The 17,669-nt window shown below is 42.1% G+C and overlaps 1 protein-coding gene across 4 annotated transcripts in view; it reads left to right on the forward strand.

Annotated features, from left to right (window-relative positions):
- The window catches only part of LOC118282502 (ephrin type-A receptor 6-like), a 291,167-nt gene that overhangs the window by 243,451 nt on the left and 30,047 nt on the right, over positions 1-17,669 (forward strand). For all 4 annotated transcript variants that reach the window (XR_007032131.1, XM_047337335.1, XM_047337337.1 and 1 more), the window contains one exon: positions 16,750-16,874. Coding sequence is in view for 3 of the 4 variants with exons in the window: in XM_047337335.1 (XP_047193291.1) it covers positions 16,750-16,874 (125 nt within the window). In the remaining variant the exon portion in view is untranslated. The remainder of the gene's footprint in view (positions 1-16,749; positions 16,875-17,669) is intronic.

The raw sequence follows: 17,669 nt of genomic DNA on the forward strand, positions 1-17,669 counted from the left end.
AGCGAAGGAAGCCGATGTTCCTAATGCTAATGAGCCCTCCCCCACAAATCCTTTTTAATAGTAAAAAATTACTATAATTGAAAGGGAACTCATACTTCACACATTGAGTGAAACCTGGTAAAATGAGATGATGTGTAATCTCGATCAACGATACAGCTTAAAAAAATTAAAACCAACTGAGACATATCCATAATGTGTTTGGACGTGACTGTTCGACATTAGATATTTAATGAAATTTTTCCAAAATTTGAAAAATTATAACAATGGTAATGATATTATTTGTCTAGTGTATATGGAGTAATTTTAATTTCACCATACACTATAACAGTAAATCTTGTAAGCCAGAACCCTGGACACACATAGACACGTACAGTTTATGTGTGAATACACCTCACAGTACATTATTCTATTACTGTAGCTGTGTACTGTCTCTTATTTTACAATAGCAACGTGTCTTCCTGAAAGAGTCGGACACTCCACAAACATAACTCAGAAAGAAGAGAAGACAGGAACAAAGATTTCAGGAGGATAAAGCATGTACAGTATTGGACACAATGGGAAAGAACCACAGCACAGAGGCTGTGATGCTTAGGATGCAGGTTACATGGTCCGGGATTGTAATTGAGTTTCTTTCAACACAGTGTCACCTCCCGGAGATTATTGGAAGTAATACAGTAATCAATTCCGGTGAGCAAAAATGGAAGTGGGGTGGAGCAGCCTGAGGTGAGAATAAACACAATCTGGAGCAGAGAGGAGCGGAGTGAGTCACTGGGATGTTAATAAAGACCCGTATTTTCATTGATGGAGCTCAGGGATAACCTGGAGAGAAAACGTTAAAGCCCAAAGCTGCACCTTCACTTTGTCACGGGGGATTTCAAAGTAATCGCCATATATTGATGGGACGACTGCGGTATTTCAAATGGCTGCTAAATGGACTGTGATTTAGAAGTCCTTGTTGGCATGTGTTTTAATGCTGCTTTTGCTCTCTCCACTTTCCCAGAAGACTACGTGGAGTTAGCTCAGTGGTAGCACCTCGAAATAACTTACACCCTGCAGACATTTTTACCACTTCGATCCACTCCCCGTGAAGCCCGTGCTCTGCTGAGGTCTATGCTGTATTCTCCTTTATACCGTTTAGAGAAAGCCTTTTTTTTTTTCAAATGAATGCATCTTTTAAGTCTCATATTGTACACCAGTAAATCAACATCTAACTATTACTGTAACCATCAGCCAAACGAAATGTCTATATTTAGCCAATAACATTTAAATTCTGTTCTATGCTTTATTTTGCACCATACTGCTCTGATCACAGTTATATTTTAAGTACAGCAAAGTACACAGACAAGCATGAGCTGGTCTGGTTATTTACACAGCATATGAGTAGGATATACTAATATGATTAGAGAGTAGCAACACAAACATTCCTTGTGGCAGTGAATGAACCTGGAATACTACAACTAGCATATCGCTCAGCGCAGTGGGCAGTGGTCTAAAACTGCTGTTCTCTGATTTTTTAAGTCTACTGCATTGAACAGGAAATATTGAAAGCAAACTAAGAGTCAATGTACATCATGTCATTTTCTCATAAAACTTTTTTTTTTATTTGTTGGCTTCTTAATGGCCCTAAGACTAGTAGTTATGGCATAATTAATAATTAGTCCTACTTATGCCAATGTTTTTTGTTTTTTTTAACAACACCTGTTCAGTTAAAGCAAACATTACTAGTAGGATTTGCCCTTAAACTTCACAGATGTAGGACAAGGACACAGTAAATAGGACATAGAGTGGGTTATGAGCTGATGCAACTTGCTGAACAATGCAAAAAGGAGGACCCAAAGAAGGCAGGATACAAAAATTTGGACTTAAAATGCAGGTTGCAGAACAAAGGATATTAGATTAAGATGCCTTGTCAAGTCATCGTATCTTATTTAAACTGACCTAAGCAAATTGAAAACCTGAAGTACTACAGGGGATCTTCTAGAATAGGGAAATAAGTAACACGCGCGCACACAGATTGTGTCATACACATTTGAGTTATTGTATTTTTTTCATAAACAGCACCTGTGTGGATTGACTAATTACATTTTCAGTTTCCCCAGCTAGAAGGCAAATCAAACCTCTGCTGGTACCTGTGAATATTTGGGGATTTAGCTGCGATATTGTGCCTTGAAGATTAGCTTTTCGTCTCCCTATGTTTAAATATGAGAGTTAAAGCTCAGTTTATTGATGTGGGAGTTTGGGCTGGTGCGTGTGGGGCTTTACTACATTCACTCATGTTTTACTTCATCCTGTCCCATTGCGCCCCAGTGAGGTGTTGCAGCGCTCGGATGCAGTCTTGCATCATATTTTTAAAAAAGGTTGATGCACATGTCATTATTATACATCATATGCATACAACAAAGCTAAAAGCATACCCCACACACACACACACATACACAATGGATATCAGTTTATTTCAGATATAGTACTGTGAGGTGAAGAACTTTTGTTGAGAGAATGAAAAGCAATGATATGGAGTCAAAAAGTGTGATATAGATGCAGAGAGAAAGGAACAAACTGTGTGTGTGTGTGTGTGTGTGTGTGTGTGTGTGTGTGTGTGTGTGTGTGTGTGTGTGTGTGTGTGTGTGTGTGTGTGTGTGTGTGTGTGTGTGTGTGTGTGTGTGTGTGTGTGTGTGTGTGTGTGTGTGTGTGAGAATCAGTATGACAGCTTTCAGAGCAGCACTCCTTGGCCAGCTGATTCTCTCCCATCTGAAATCCTGAGTGAGGATTATAAAACCAATCAGCAGACGATGATTGCTGCAGCCAGTCTGTGATTGGATCACAACCCAGCTGCTGCCATCAGCTTGACAAAGGCTCTTTCTTTCCACGCAGTGGAGATGAGAAAGGAGATCTATAAAGAGAGCCATCCGAGGGAGGCTGGTGGTGGCTGCAAGAGATACATAGAAGACCTGCCACAGAGAGAGAACACAAGATCAAGATCTTCAGCCTTTACTCCCCAAGTCCTATTTACTACCTGGAGCACACAACAGATTTACTCTAAGTGTTGTCTGTGTTGGTTACCTATCTTGTGGACCACTCTCAAACTGCATCTATTGTACCAAAATAGTCCTCTGTTTGTTCAGCCCCACATCCCACGATCATTGTGAAGGGTTTCCACAGCATATGTCCTTAATACAGCAGCGTGGGGGGAAAAACTCACTCAAAGGAAAATAAAGTGGCACATTTTTATTTGCCAATCTGACAGCTGTATCAAGTCACCTTGACATTTCAGTGACGAAGTCAGAGTCTTTAAATCGTTTCAGTTGTTTGCTTGGCCCAACGCTGTTGCAAAAATAGCCCACATTGGCCACACATTATTTTTGATGCTTAATCCAGTCAGAACATAAAGCCAGTTTAAGTCGAGTACTGAACCAAAAGTTTTGCAGGCCATGTTTTTTGTATCATGCCTCTTGAGAAATTCACAAGGCCCAACAGTAGAAGGGCCCAGAGTCACTAAGATCCTGACAGGTCAGTCACAGGTCAGTCTGCTCCGCTATCAGCTCATCCTCTTCTCTGTTGTGATTTCAACCACTCAGTTTTAAAACTAACTCAAAGAATTACCGTGGATCTGAGCCAGGGAGGGTGGAATGAATGATATACAAGGATTACAGACTGGAAATAGTGGGTCTCATCATGGAGAGAATGATGTCCTCCATGATGAATTGTTTTTCATATTACACTTTGGCTCGGTCCTCTTCTACACTCAGCGTTTTTTTCTGGCAGAACTTGAATGCTCTGTGGCGGTCCAGCTTATCCCACCCTGCAAATAGAGGAATCAACATAACATGATATTTTTATTTCATAACGTCATCATTTCACATATCCCCTGCGAAAAGTTTATTTATTTTTTTTCCAGTTTCAGGTAGAAACACTGAAAATATATAGTGTTGGGGAAGTTTGGCTTCCAACTCTAAAGTCGCAACATTTTACATAAGTGTGATCTACAGCGTGTGCTGCGTTACATGGGTAGAGTGGCATATTCACTAATTAGAAGGTTTGTGATTCGATCCTCAGCTCCTCAGGCAGCTTGTTGAAGTGTTTGCTTTTATCAAGCTCGTATATGACAGATAACAGATACGATCTCACTGGTTTATAACATTAAAATATCTTGGCAAACCATTACAAGGCCTTAATTATAGAGCAGCAACAGGAGATGTTGATGTTTTCTCCCAGATTCACTTTGTTGAATACAAATGTGGACATCTGTCACCTTGTGTTGAGTTTAACAGTTTCCATCGTTGTGCACTTTCTGCGGTTTCAGTTAATACCAAACCTCCAACACTCCATCCAGATTGTTCCAAAGTTGTACTATGCTTTTTTTCATGTTGTGACATGACAAACCCCTAAAACCACTTGCTCCATGCCCACATCATTTAGATCACGGTGGCTCCTGGCACAATGAGGCACACATGGTCCTAGCAGACATTTAACAACAGTGAGCATTTTGGTCTGATGGGGGGGAGATGTTGGATCTGGTTCAAAATTTACACAAGACTGGTACTAAAGGAGATTGTATGAAGGGACATATTCAGTTGTCATTACTCAGAATTTTAATTGTTTGTATTAACATGGGTTTCACATGAACAACATATGCATGGATGGATTTGTGGAGTATATGGCATCAAACTTGTGCCAGGAGGTTAAAGTGTTATGTTTGTTTGGCAATGTATCAAGTATTCAAGTATTTTGTGTTGTGCACCTCACAAAAGTGCGGGGCACACAAAATATTGAGCTGTTAGCTAGATAAAAACTGACTGATTTTAGCGCAAAATCACTTCTTCCAGTCTGTATCTGCTTCATTTATTTTGAAGCATAGGCTCCCAGTAAAGCTGAAAGATGAAAGCTGATTGACCAAACCTGGCAGGGTTTTTACACTACAATAGAGCAGGAAATACCACAACAGTAAGGATACTTCTTAAATATATCCTCCACAGTCATGCCATCTGCAATGTCCTTTTGTTGCCATCCGAAAGCTTGCTGCATATGTTTTAACACAATCACAGACTGCTGTTGGATGCCCACAGTAAACCCACACAGGGGCTCCAAAAGGCAAACTCCGGGCTAACTCGCATGGGGGCTTCACTGGATTAGTGACGGTTTGCCTGCATGGGGGTGTGTGTGGAATAAGTCCTGCAGCCAATGTGCAAGAGGGCTGGGGTGTGTTTATAAGGGTATGTAAATAACACAACGAGTGTGTGTCTGTGTGGACTTTGTGTGGAATAAATGTGTGCATCTGCGATATGATGTTAGCAGATGTTTGCTTACTGTGTTTGTTGGCAGGTTTGGTTAGCTGGCTTCCCATGGGGCCCGGGGCATCTGTTGCCCCCCACCCATTTTCTGACTTTCAGAGCCCTCTTGTATCTGTGTCCATGACCTGCTGCTGCCACACACACATACACACACACTGAATTAGAGTGTATGTGTAACTGTACGGACAAAAAACAACAGATGTGGAGTCGAAATGAGATAATAAGAGGTGATTGTCATATTTATCATGCAACATAAATCCTAAATGTTTAAACTTTGGCATATCTGCATTTGGCATTTAGGTTCAAAGAGGGAGGGGCCTTCTTTTGAACGTGAAGGAAAATGAGACAGAGAGAGGTGACAAGGGCAAGAAGAAGCGAAGATGAGGTGAGAAGGGGCATTTAAAAGCACAGCTGGGCCCAGTGGGGAGATCTGTACCTGTGTTGGCCTTGTATATGATTATTTATATTGTAGTTACAGCATACAAATACTCACCTGCTTAATATGGGTGACATCAGTTCGGGTGGGCTAGGAACAAAGTCGGTCAACACAAACTTTAAGGAGACACAAAGGATTAATGTCATTACTTGGGATGAGTATTAACTCTAATGTACACAAGTTATTGTCTCTTTGTCTCACATGTCCTGACAACAGAGACAACAATAATTGATAAAAGACAGTAAACATGATCATTTGTACAGCCCAAATGTCTGTACAAAAATTCATGGCAACTCAGCCAATAGCTTTTCTGTCACTGAGGACCAAAATGGACTCACAGCTTGCCGTCCCAAGAGTCACATCACTAGCATGGCAAAACGACAATGACTTTTTAGGGAGTTTTAAGAAAATCTGTCAAGTGTGTAAATACACTATTCAAACACAAAATGACACAAACAACGATTACATTAATGTTGCCAATTAAAATGGCTCAAAGTATTGGCTATCATACTTCATTATCAGCCATTATCAGCCTTTTTACCAAATGTCATGGTGAGAGCCCAAGCACCAATGTATATACGTTCTATCAATCAATTAAATGTGTCTGTGATCAAACTTTATTCCCTTGCATCAAACTCAGGGCTACTCGATACAAATACGAATTCAGAAGTTGTGTTATTCAAAGTGCAAAAGAGTCCAGAAGTAGACAATGAAATATTATAGTACAATCACTGCCACTACAAATCTGCTTGAATTCGGCCTCTGGAAAGTTATTGGATGCTGATTATCGGAAACACCATCATGCCTTTTTTAATTTTTGAAGGCCATGACTGAGCTGCCCACATGTACAGTGTTGTGTGTGGCCATAAATATCCGCAGCTGGCTCCTCTGAGCTCTGCAGACGTACAGTAGCTCACCTACAGTATTCACCAGCCAGCATTAAGTATAGCTATTTCCCAGGACTGCTATTCAGCAGTGTTCAGGGCAGGGGAGTTTGGAGGAAAAAAGATTAGCTGCTGTATTTCTACTCCACAAAATGATTTATGCCAGACTTTTATCAGGAAGCTTCTTCCCCCCTGCAAAGATCATTTCCCCCGACTTCACCTCACAACGGGAACTATTTTAAGCGCCGGCTCATTAATACGGAGTGATTGGATTCATTGTTCTGCAATCCTGATGGATGTTCTCTGAAGTTTTCTCTCTCAACTCCCACCTCAATCCCCTCCTCAATCTTCAGGGAGAATTTCCTCTCCAAGAATGCAGCCCCATTGTCTTCTGAAAGTTAGATAAATCAGTTGCCAGTGCCCTTTGTCGCCTCAGTTCATTTAAATGACATTGCATTAGCCTCACTCCATCAAACCTTTCATAATGACAGCGGGTCTAACTTAAATCTCCATAGGCCTTTATACATTTTAACAACCAGTGCACATTCAGCTTAAGGTATTACAGTTTGTACTCAATTTCAACAGTGTATTCAAATATGTTCAGAGTGAGACATCAAATACATTGACAAGTTTTCTTTTGTCAAGCTTACTCTATCTTTTTTTTGTGAAAAACGTAATGTACATGACTACAGGTCGGTCAGTATTCAATCTTTTTTTGAATGTAAATCCTTATGGTCAGTCTTTATTCACCTGGAAATCTGCAAGTGTCATCAGTGTATTAATGCGTTGTCCTCACTCAGGAAATTTACCTCCCTCAGTTTGTTGGTTTGTCCATGTTCTTTTTCTTAAAGAAACATCATGCAGCTTTCCTGCTTTTATCATCAAAATCATTTTGATGGTACGATGACTTGTAAAAGGCAGACTGGCGCACTCTTTCATTTCCACCCCGTTCCCCCGATCACCTGTTCTGTTCTGATCAATGTCCAGTCACACTACAGTTCAGTGAGTCGAACTATGCAGTCAGAGGACTGGTCAACCAATTGATAGAGTTAGTTTCTACATTAAAACCTCTCGTACCAAAAGCCCAACAGAATTCTTTTGCTCAGAAAGTTGCATTGTGTTGCTGTAAAGCAACAGCCACATTTGCGCTCCTTTACCGGAGGGCGGGTGCCATTCGCATGCCGTTGAGGGCTGCCGGTGGGGAAGACAGGCTGCTGGCTTTTATGCAATGTTCCTGTGTGAGGCAGGGCTGAGGTAGTGATAGCGGCCATTCAGGAGTGCCTTTGTCTCTTCAGCCAGGTGACGAGGCTCTCCTGCTGCTGATGGAGACGGCTAACTGTGCTGGACCGGCGGTTGCCTCAAAACATTCCATGATTAAAGCCAGGAGTCCTAATCGGCATGTGAACGGCACCCACCCACCGGTAAATTTAGTGCAAATGTGGCCCTGCTCTGCTGGGCTTCTGCCCCACAACGTTCACCGAGCTCCGCTCCTCAGAGACACTCGTGGCCGCTCACACGGCTCCTTTCAATACCACTTTCAATACCAAACACACCTTCCCATAGGTGCACTCACTCTCCAATATTCTCTACCTCCCTGCCCCCCACACAACGTCCTTTCAGCTAAACTAAACCCCTGACATTCTTCTGTTGTTCTTTTTGTTATATTAGTTTTCATCTCCAATCTCACAACAAATAAAAATAACCCATCATAACTGTGCAAAATCTTGTAATATTACTCTAACTCATCGGTCAACATGCTTCTTTGGCTTGTGAGGTTGTCGGTGTGTACCGCTGTGCATGGGGAGGCTCAAACCACAACTTGTATTTACGACAGTGAATTACACCTCCCACCTGTAAGGGGACCCCGGGTGTAGCCGGGAGAAATTTTTGACATTGTTGCTTTAAAGCTGGGGTTAGGGATTCTAATCCAATACAGTTTTTGTCAAATTCTGCTTACATCTCCTCACGGTCCACTAGCTCTTGTTTTCGTTCACGGCCCTGGCCCTGCATTAGGAAAAGGGAGAAAGCTGTTCTACTCCGAGAGCAAAACACCAGTCAATCAGCAACACAGATTTTGTTAGCCGGTCAATCCAAGACTGTTGTGTAAGTCGAGCAATGAATAAAAAGTTTAAAAGGAAACATCCCTGCAAAGTGCCATTTTTCTTTGTTCCACTGAAAACACGAAACTTTCACCTTTAACACATTTGCTGTAGTTGCGTGTTTGACCCAAGCAGGGACTTTATTATTCTTCAACACATTGACTGTCACCTTGTGCTTTATTAGTGCATGCTGTCTTCAATATTCAAGCAATCCTTCATGACCCATTCACACAGCATTGTGTCAATTGGGTGGGCTATTTTAAACTCCTGGATGGTTGACTTTGACAGCAGGGTTGTGTATATGTCTCTGCTTGAAATGAGCTCCATAGGAAAGTGCGTATTGCCACTCCGCCTGCTGTGTGTTCTGCTGCAGTAAGTCTGCTCTGGGTGCTATAGGGGGGTCGACTGCTATTTATACTGTACCTCCTCTGCAGAGGTGCTCCATTCCTCTCCCTATGCATTCCTTTTCAGAGAGGAGACAAGAGGAGGTTTTGAAGCTATGGAATATACATTTATAATGTTCGGTTATTCAGTGTTTACTATATTTATTAGTCAAAGTAGGGGTTTTTTGCACCACAAATTTGTTTCCAGTATGAGTTTAAAAAATATAAATGTTTCTGTTGAAGACCATTACTCTCATTGTCATCACCAGCACTATCTGAATGAAATGTTTTAGTAGTTTATGTTGGAAAAAGTTCACATATGATGAAGAGCCAATGCATGCATGTTTATCCAACTACACTAAACTGATGAGTTTGACACCGCTTCTTTTCATGTTTTATCCTGAAACAATTTTGCATATATCGACAGCTGTGTCAGCCCATATCTGTGTCACTTTCCAATACTGAATGCTTGGTTTGAACCATAATGAAGCTTTTTAGTATTAGCATGAGAAGTGGACAGGGTGTTAAGGACAGGGACCGGCAGGGAAATCAGCTGTCAGCAGCCAGATACTTCCGTTCTTTCCCATTAATTACTTTTGGGGAAAGAGAGGTGGCGACCAAATGAGTATTGATTGTGGTGGGCCAGCTCGGGGCCAGTTTCTCTGGCCCTTCCCACACGTCATTGCTTCTCCACATCCCCATTAAGTGGGAACATGAGGGATCAGCGGCAAGCTGGGGCCCCTATTAAAGATAGGACCTCAGAGTGTCAGACAAGCCAGCTAGCACACAAACTTTGACACGTGACAGTAGACAGCGCTTCTTCTTTTCACTTTGTGTCTGTCTGTCTTTCCTTTAATCCCTCTGCCGCTGCTTTAGTGCAGATCGTCAATAAGAGGACAAAGGTTTAAATGTTACAGGCTGTTCTGAAGTCAATGACCATCCAAAGTCAAACTTTGTCTCACTAGGTTTCTTTAATTTATCTCTCCTCGTTTTTTTTTCTTTCACGGTTCCTGTCCTTTCACTACTTGTATTTTCTCAGTCTCCTGTCTCCTACCACATCAAAGTCACTGAAAATAGCTGCAAAGTGTCAGAAAGGTCTCTTTCTTTTTCTTTTTTTCTCACTACCCCCCTATTCCCTTCTTTTGTTGCGTGACCGATGATTTTAATTACCTGTTAACTCCCTGTACTCAGCAGATACACATGATAAATGGTCCGGGTAGCTGCTGAAGCCACCATCTGGATGGTGCAAGCGAGTCTAAGGAGTTTTTCTCTACCGTCATACTAACGACAGCCGCCATAGCAGGTGTACCAAGGGAGGGCAAGGGACTGTCCCAGTTTGGATCCAGTCGACAACTATTTACATAGGGGTCACAATACGCTTCTCGAAGAAAAAAAATCCTGTATCTCCACAGTTGGGAGAGAGATTGCTGTAGACAATTTGGCCAGCAAATTGCAGCAATTTGTATGAAGAGTATACCAAAGGAGCTGGAAGAAGGAGTGTGAAGCTCCCATGGGTACATGGTGGAATTGATTCAGAAGTAGGTATAATGTTCTGATGCACAGGTGCCAAGCGTGTTCTTTGAAGACTTAATAGGAAGCTCCCAAAAGATCCTGAAGCAGAGTTGCTGCGAGTTAAAACCTCGCAGAGATGGATTTAAAAACCCTGCGCAGAAAGTGGACATGAAGCAATTAGCTGTCAGCAATCCAACATGGTAGAAAAAGATGTTTCAATTCCGAGTCAACCAGTCTTATTCTGATCGCCCCGTGTTGGGAGTCGATCCATGTGGGTCAAGCCGCATCAGAATGATCCCTCACCCTCCTCAGGGTTGGACAATGGTCAGGCGCTGCCTGGCTTTGGGGAAGTGGTGTTTATTGGCCAAAATAAATTAAATAATGATTTTACTCATTTAACTGAACCAAAAAAAGACAGAGAAATAGAAAATGCATGTGTGCGGTCAAGGGAGACGGAGCGTGCAGATTTACAGAAAAAGCTGAAACTTTGACTTTTACTTCCAGTGGATTGTTTGATGCAATGCTCAGGGAAATTCTCAGGTTTATCAGTGACATGTTTTCTGGCTACACTGCAGACTGAAGTTTCTGCTGACAGGGAGAAGCTGGTGACAGCTGTCTCTGAGCCAACCCTCGTCATACGCAGGTCTGCTGTCACGACGTGCACATGGTAATAACCCGTTTAGAAATCATTGCGAGCACACGTGTCTGCATGAATTGATGCGTCATATTTAGGTTCAGTGTCCTTATACCAGAGCCGTGTGATAAGAGATAAGAGATGAGAGGTAAAGTACAAATAATGAATGGATAGATGGATGGATTGGTGTTCTGACCAGAGCAGTACTAAATTATTTTTGCAATAAATTTAGCATTTACTCAAAGACACCCATAACCCATGATGATGCTGAAGGTTGTGGCTAATTTACTTGCAGGTTTCAAGCACGTCAACATTTTGGTGAAAGTGTACTCATTTGCTGTCTTGGAAAGAGTATTTCCCAAATTGTGGAACATACTTTGATGGTCTAAAAAAAGTCAGGGACCGCAGTGTAGCACAGCACTCAGGTGGATATCACAGAGGTCAGTGATAATTAGGCAACAACTATATTGCGCTTGATTGAGTCGAGCAGATCAGTCACTTAAATTTGAGTCCGGTTTCACGTCAACTCCCTATAATTATACTTGGGCCCAAGTGTTTCTTTGACCGCTGTCGGGTCTCTGTGTTGTTTGTGTTTATGCTTAGCACAAAGCAGATGACCCGCAGTGCAATGGGAATGAGCTGCAGCATTAATAAAGGCTAATGATGTTAGTCCCCCGAACAGACCCCGTGCCACTTCAGCTCCATCTCACGGGCTGTAAAAGCAACTCAAACAAAAGCTCATTCGCACACACACACAGACATTATTGATTCCATAAATGTGACATTGCTCCAGAGGATTACTCGAGGTCCCAGTGGTAACGCTGGAGATAACGTCCATCCATTCTTTCATTTCCTCGCTTCCCTGAATCAACTGTGAAGTGCCTTTGAAGCACGCCACGTGCTTGATGACGGCAGGCAGGGAATCCAGGCGAATATTCAATTGAATATTTTTGTGTTTGTATACGGCTGATGATACGGCACACGCATCTGTCTGCAGCTGCACGCTGGACGACCAATTTCCACTGGCTTCAAGACAAACACACCCAGACACCTAATAAAAAGACAGACATATCAATATGACTGTTGTAAACAAGAGCACCTATATTGTGTGTGTGTGTGTTTGTATGTGTGTGCGTGTTCCTCTCTCACTCTATCTCTCTATCAGCAGTGAATCAGTGGAGTGTTAGGACATCGTTTAAGCTCTCGCACAGCATCAATACTGGCTCTATTGACTTTTTTAAACAGTTAATGGAAGCCTTTAGGGCAGGAAAGCTAATTAAAATCATATGCAGGTCAAGCTCATTTAAAGACTCCCCATTAGTTAATGTTGAGCTTAACCATGCTTGACTGGAAAATCCATCCATCGGGCATTGTAATTGACTGGTGTTTCTAATGGCTTTCCAATGCTCCTGCATCTCGGAGAAACCGAGTCGGTTCCTCTGGCAGATTTCATGCTGCAGCTCTAATAACCCACATACAGAATCATTAAAGATGGCTGCAGCATACACTGTGTGTCCTCCAAAGTATCTTGTCAGTGCCTAGAGACAGTGATGTGTTTCTTACTCCTGCCTTTGGAAAAGTAAACAATATACACCCACACACTGGGGCAGACATAATTCACCGTGTTTTCTGGTGTGTTTTCACCCTTTCTGAGTTCAACTTTGTGGAATTCTTGTGATATTCACTATAGTTCTTAGTTTCGATGCTTCAAACATAAGGTGCGTGGGAGTCCTCAGTGAATTTATGGATAAATACTGCATGTTTGGGTTCTCGTTAACCTCCTTCTAGATAACACAGGATTACATTCACAATCAGAGCAATAGAATCAGCCAGAGGGGACAATGAAGAGATGAAAATTAGACGTCTCTGATAGCATGATCGGGTGCGATGATCCAATCAAAAGCTTGCTTTCAGCTTGGGCTTTCTTTTCATCGTCTGTGGGTTAGGATGATGAAGAGAGAACGTACTGTATATATTTCCTAGTTTGGGAAATGATGGCCCAATTAGACTGTGTGGCCCTGCCTCGTGTGATTGCTCTGGGAAGGTACAGTAAAGTGTCATGTTGTGTCTTGACGCGCATTGTGCGTTACGCGTTCCCCTGATTGACTCTTTGTGAGTGTGCATCTCGCAGTGCTTTTGCGGTGGGAGGCTGATTTGAATCTGTGAGTCATAAGGGATATTGTATTCAGGCTTTGTTTATTGTTCACTATTGGGGGCCAATATGCCAACTGCCGATGCCAACCATCTTGCTGCGTCTGAGGCCCAATGCCTTCACTGCATGACTCTCGCCACAAACCGCACCGCTCTGCCTCCACTGTTCCAGCAAACTGCTCACAAGCAGCGCGAGAGCAGCCTCGTAGCGTCGACAGAGTGGTTCATTAGACAGAGTTAGATCAGATTAAATCCCCCTGAGATGAATTCTCCCTTACACTGAGGACAGAGGGAGCAGAGGATACGAGCACGCTCTAAGTAAAAATGATCGTATGAGACGATATATGTATTAATAACACCTAATGAGATGTCAGTAGCATCGGCTTATTGTTTTATTGAAAAGGCAAGGCTTAATTTTCTACTCCAGCTGCTTCATACTCTCTTGTTCAGGTAGCAGAAATGCACACATACATGACTCGCATCAATCCCCGACAAACACATGTATGCACACACACACACACACACACACACACACACACACCATGCCCTTTGAGCTTGCTGATGATTATGGTAATATTATTAGCTGTTTTCACTCACGCATGATATTACGTTGTTCTATTTTCTTTAATATTTCAGTCAACCTACCAAATTGTAAATGGCCATCAAGGTGTCAGTTATTAAGGAGAAGCCAAGCATTAAAATGCATTTAATGCTGTACACCGGATGCTGCACAGTACACCTCACCCTCACAGGCCTATTTCATCGTTCACTAAAGGTTTGATCCACTAAAAGTTATTGCCCCGAGTTGTTCTCTGCTTGATTAACTGCATGTTTGAGTCATTTGTAATAACGCCAAGAGTTAATCAAGTAAAGAGTTAATCGAGTAAATAATGGCCAACGTGTCCATATAGTATAGAGTATAATACATTACAATACAATCAAATAGCCAATTGAGATGATTTGGATTTTATTTCTATCCTTTTAGAACTAAAGCACAATGGTAGGGACTTGAAATTAGTAGATATATAGATCTTTTTTGCATACTTACCTGTGTGTCTTCTTTAAAATGTAAGGTTCCAAGTGGGAGATGGTTTTGAAGAGTCGTTTCCCTTAACAGAATGAACCTGGTCAATACAAAAGTGCATCTTTCCAACTAGAACAGCAGCGCACTCTGTCTGCAAATCCCCTTTCAAGTTCAAAAGCATATGATTTCCTGCCATCTAATATACTGATACTTCATTTCTTCCCACAATGGGTGAAAACGGATATTTGAGTTGTGCTGAAAAGGAAGAAGCGGAGGACAAGTTCAACCTGAACAACATGCACAAGGGCATAACCAGATAAAGCCAACAACAGAAGCAGGGTGAATGGTCAGGAAAAAGATACATACAAGTGGGATGGAGGGACCAGAGATGTTCACTTGCAGCTCCCTCTATTAGATTAGTAGCAGTGGGTCTCTCAGCACCTGACTAATAAGCTCAAGCCCCATACAGCCTACACCTTTCATCTCATCTAACGCCTGACCCCTGTCCCGATTCAACCCAGCCCCCAAACCCTAATCCCTCCATATCTCATCCCTCATCTTCTCCCTGTGCACAAAGCTCCCTGCCCCTAATACCCGGCCTCGGTCCAAGTGAGAACCGAAAACAGCTTCCCCAGGCATGCGCCGGAGAATAGACGGGAAACAAAAAACTAGTCGGTAGTCAGTGCCATTGTGTCAATTTGAATGCACGAGAGAAAAGCAGGCCTACAATTTTACAGCCACATAATGAGTCAGCCCTGTAACATTAGATGATATAATATATAATAATGACTCTCGTGGCGGATACATCTGCTGACCTCTCTCGAGAACCCAGTGCAATTATTTACCCGGCAGAAATTCACAGAGCAAATCTAATGCAACGCAGTCCAAGAAAAGATAGCTCCCTCAACTTATTTTCAATTAAATCTGGATGGTCTTGTGGGGGAGCTGTGTGAAGCCTTTTCACTGTGATTGAGTGTGTGTGTGTGTGTGTGTGTGTGTGTGTGTGTGTGTGTGTGTGTGTGTGTGTGTGTGTGTGTGTGTGTGTGTGTGTGTGTGTGTGTGTGTGTGTGTGTGTGTGTGTGTGTGTGTGTGTGTGTGTGTGTGTGTGTTAATTATTGCTGACGTGTTGATCTACTGTGTGTGTGTGTGTGTGTGTGTGTGTGTGTGTGTGTGTGTGTGTGTGTGTGTGTGTGTGTGTGTGTGTGTGTGTGTGTGTGTGTGTGTGTGTGTGTGTGTGTGTGTGTGTGTGTGTGTGTGTGTGTGTGTGTGTGTGTGTGTGTGTGTGTGTGTGTGTGTGTGTGTGCACCACAGGAAAGAAAAAACTCCCCACTCTGTATTCAGTGCACATTCTTATCAAACTGTCTGCCTGCCGGGGTCAGCTGGTTCTCCCTATCAGCAAGACTAAGAGTCAACTGTCACACCAGCAGCTCTGTGAAGCTTTACCCAGGCTAAATGGCATGAATGCATGCTAAATTGCATTTAACTGAAAAAGGGGACCATGCTGATGTTGAGCCGGTAATGTTGAACATGGTTTTTTTCATCTTAGATTGACATGGTAGTGAGCTAACAGTTGGTAGAAGACAATTAACCCTAGATCGCCTCTTACGGCAGTGTATGGATGTGTGAGTGTGCGTGTGTGTGAGAATGGGCGAATGTGCTTTGAGTGGTCGGTAAAACTAGAAAAGTCCTATATAAATTCAGTCTGTTTACCATGTACTGTGATCACCCCTTCCCCAAAGTCACTGGTCAATGATTACAATTAGGTGGGATTGTAGTCTCGACTACAGCTCACAATAGAAACACTTCACAGTTGACACTGCACCTCCCAGGGTCCTCAGAAGCACACTTAAAAAGTTTTAAGTTGATTGGATGAGCAGTTTGTGGAGAAAATCAACAAGCACACACTTCACATATTTGTACACGTCGGTCGCACAAGTTTTTTTTCAACATTTAGACGTTCCAGTGTATATGATTTAGTGGCATCTAGCAGTCAGGTTGCAGATTGCAGCCAACTGAATAGCAATTCTCTCACTCCTCCTTTTCCAAGCGTGTTGGAGAGTCTGCAGTGGGAATTGTAAAAATGCCAATGTCCCTCTCTAGAGCCAGTGTCCCCGAAATATACTGTATCTGCCCCCTCAGAAACACCATAAGATGTTGGTGTCGATGGAGTCATTTCTTCAAACAAAGTCTGTGTAAAGTTGATTCTTGATCACGTCTATCTAATCTGTTCAATTCACTCATTAAGATACTCACCAAAGATGGCTGGAGTGATTGATTCATGTGGCTGGAGTTAAGTCACTGAAGCTGACTTTGGTTGTTCGTTGTGTTTTCAAACCAGGTCCAACTGTGTTTGGGGCGCTGAAGAAGGACTGGGCCTCTCCCAACAGCATCGCTCTCTCCTGGCAGCAACCCGAACCGACAACGCTGCCCATCCTGGACTACGAGATCAAGTATTATGAGAAGGTACAGTGACGCCTGCTCATTTTCAGGTCCAGTCTTTCTTAGAATTGTAGGCCAGTGCCCAAATGTAGACCTTTATTCTGACTGACCAAATTATAGGCGTTATTCAAACTATTTGGAGCAATGCAATTAGCCAGGTTTTTGAAAGGAGAAAAATAGTGTCTAAAACCCTAAAAGGTAATTATTCATTGTTTCCTCAATTATAAACCACACAGTTGTGCAGATTAAATAGTCAGATAAAACTCTAATGACCATGTATTATCGATTTTTTTGAATTCGTATTACCCTGATTACCCCATCAATTATGTTTTCTAATAAATGGAAGGAATAAATCTTAAAAAAGCTAATGTACCTCAGTATCAATGGAGATTGTTATTGTAAATAAAATGTATAATCTTTCAATTTTCAACTATTGTTGGACAGATTTTTGTAGAAATATTTTATGGTTTCAATACTTATCAACAACTCGACTGGTGTCCTCTTCGTTTTGTTTTTTGTTGGGACTATAAAAGATTTCCAGCTGAGCTTCAATAATAGCCAACCACCAGAGTTCCAAGGCACAAATACACTATATCAGTGTAGTTTCATACGTTAGACTGTAGTTTCCACTTGATAATTATAAATAACTTTTTTTTTTGTTTTTACACTGACTAAATGATTCATATTTACACTGTCTCTGCAGACAATTAAGTCTAGTAAATGGTCAAATTTAAATTTAGGCTCTCTCTCCTAGAATGTGGCTAGAAGGCAGTCCTAATTATTGGCTGTGCAATCAGCAAGCTCCATATTTAAAGAAAA

The sequence above is a fragment of the Scophthalmus maximus genome, chromosome 14, assembly GCF_022379125.1.
Source record: "Scophthalmus maximus strain ysfricsl-2021 chromosome 14, ASM2237912v1, whole genome shotgun sequence".
Classification (NCBI taxonomy): Eukaryota; Metazoa; Chordata; class Actinopteri; order Pleuronectiformes; family Scophthalmidae; genus Scophthalmus; species Scophthalmus maximus.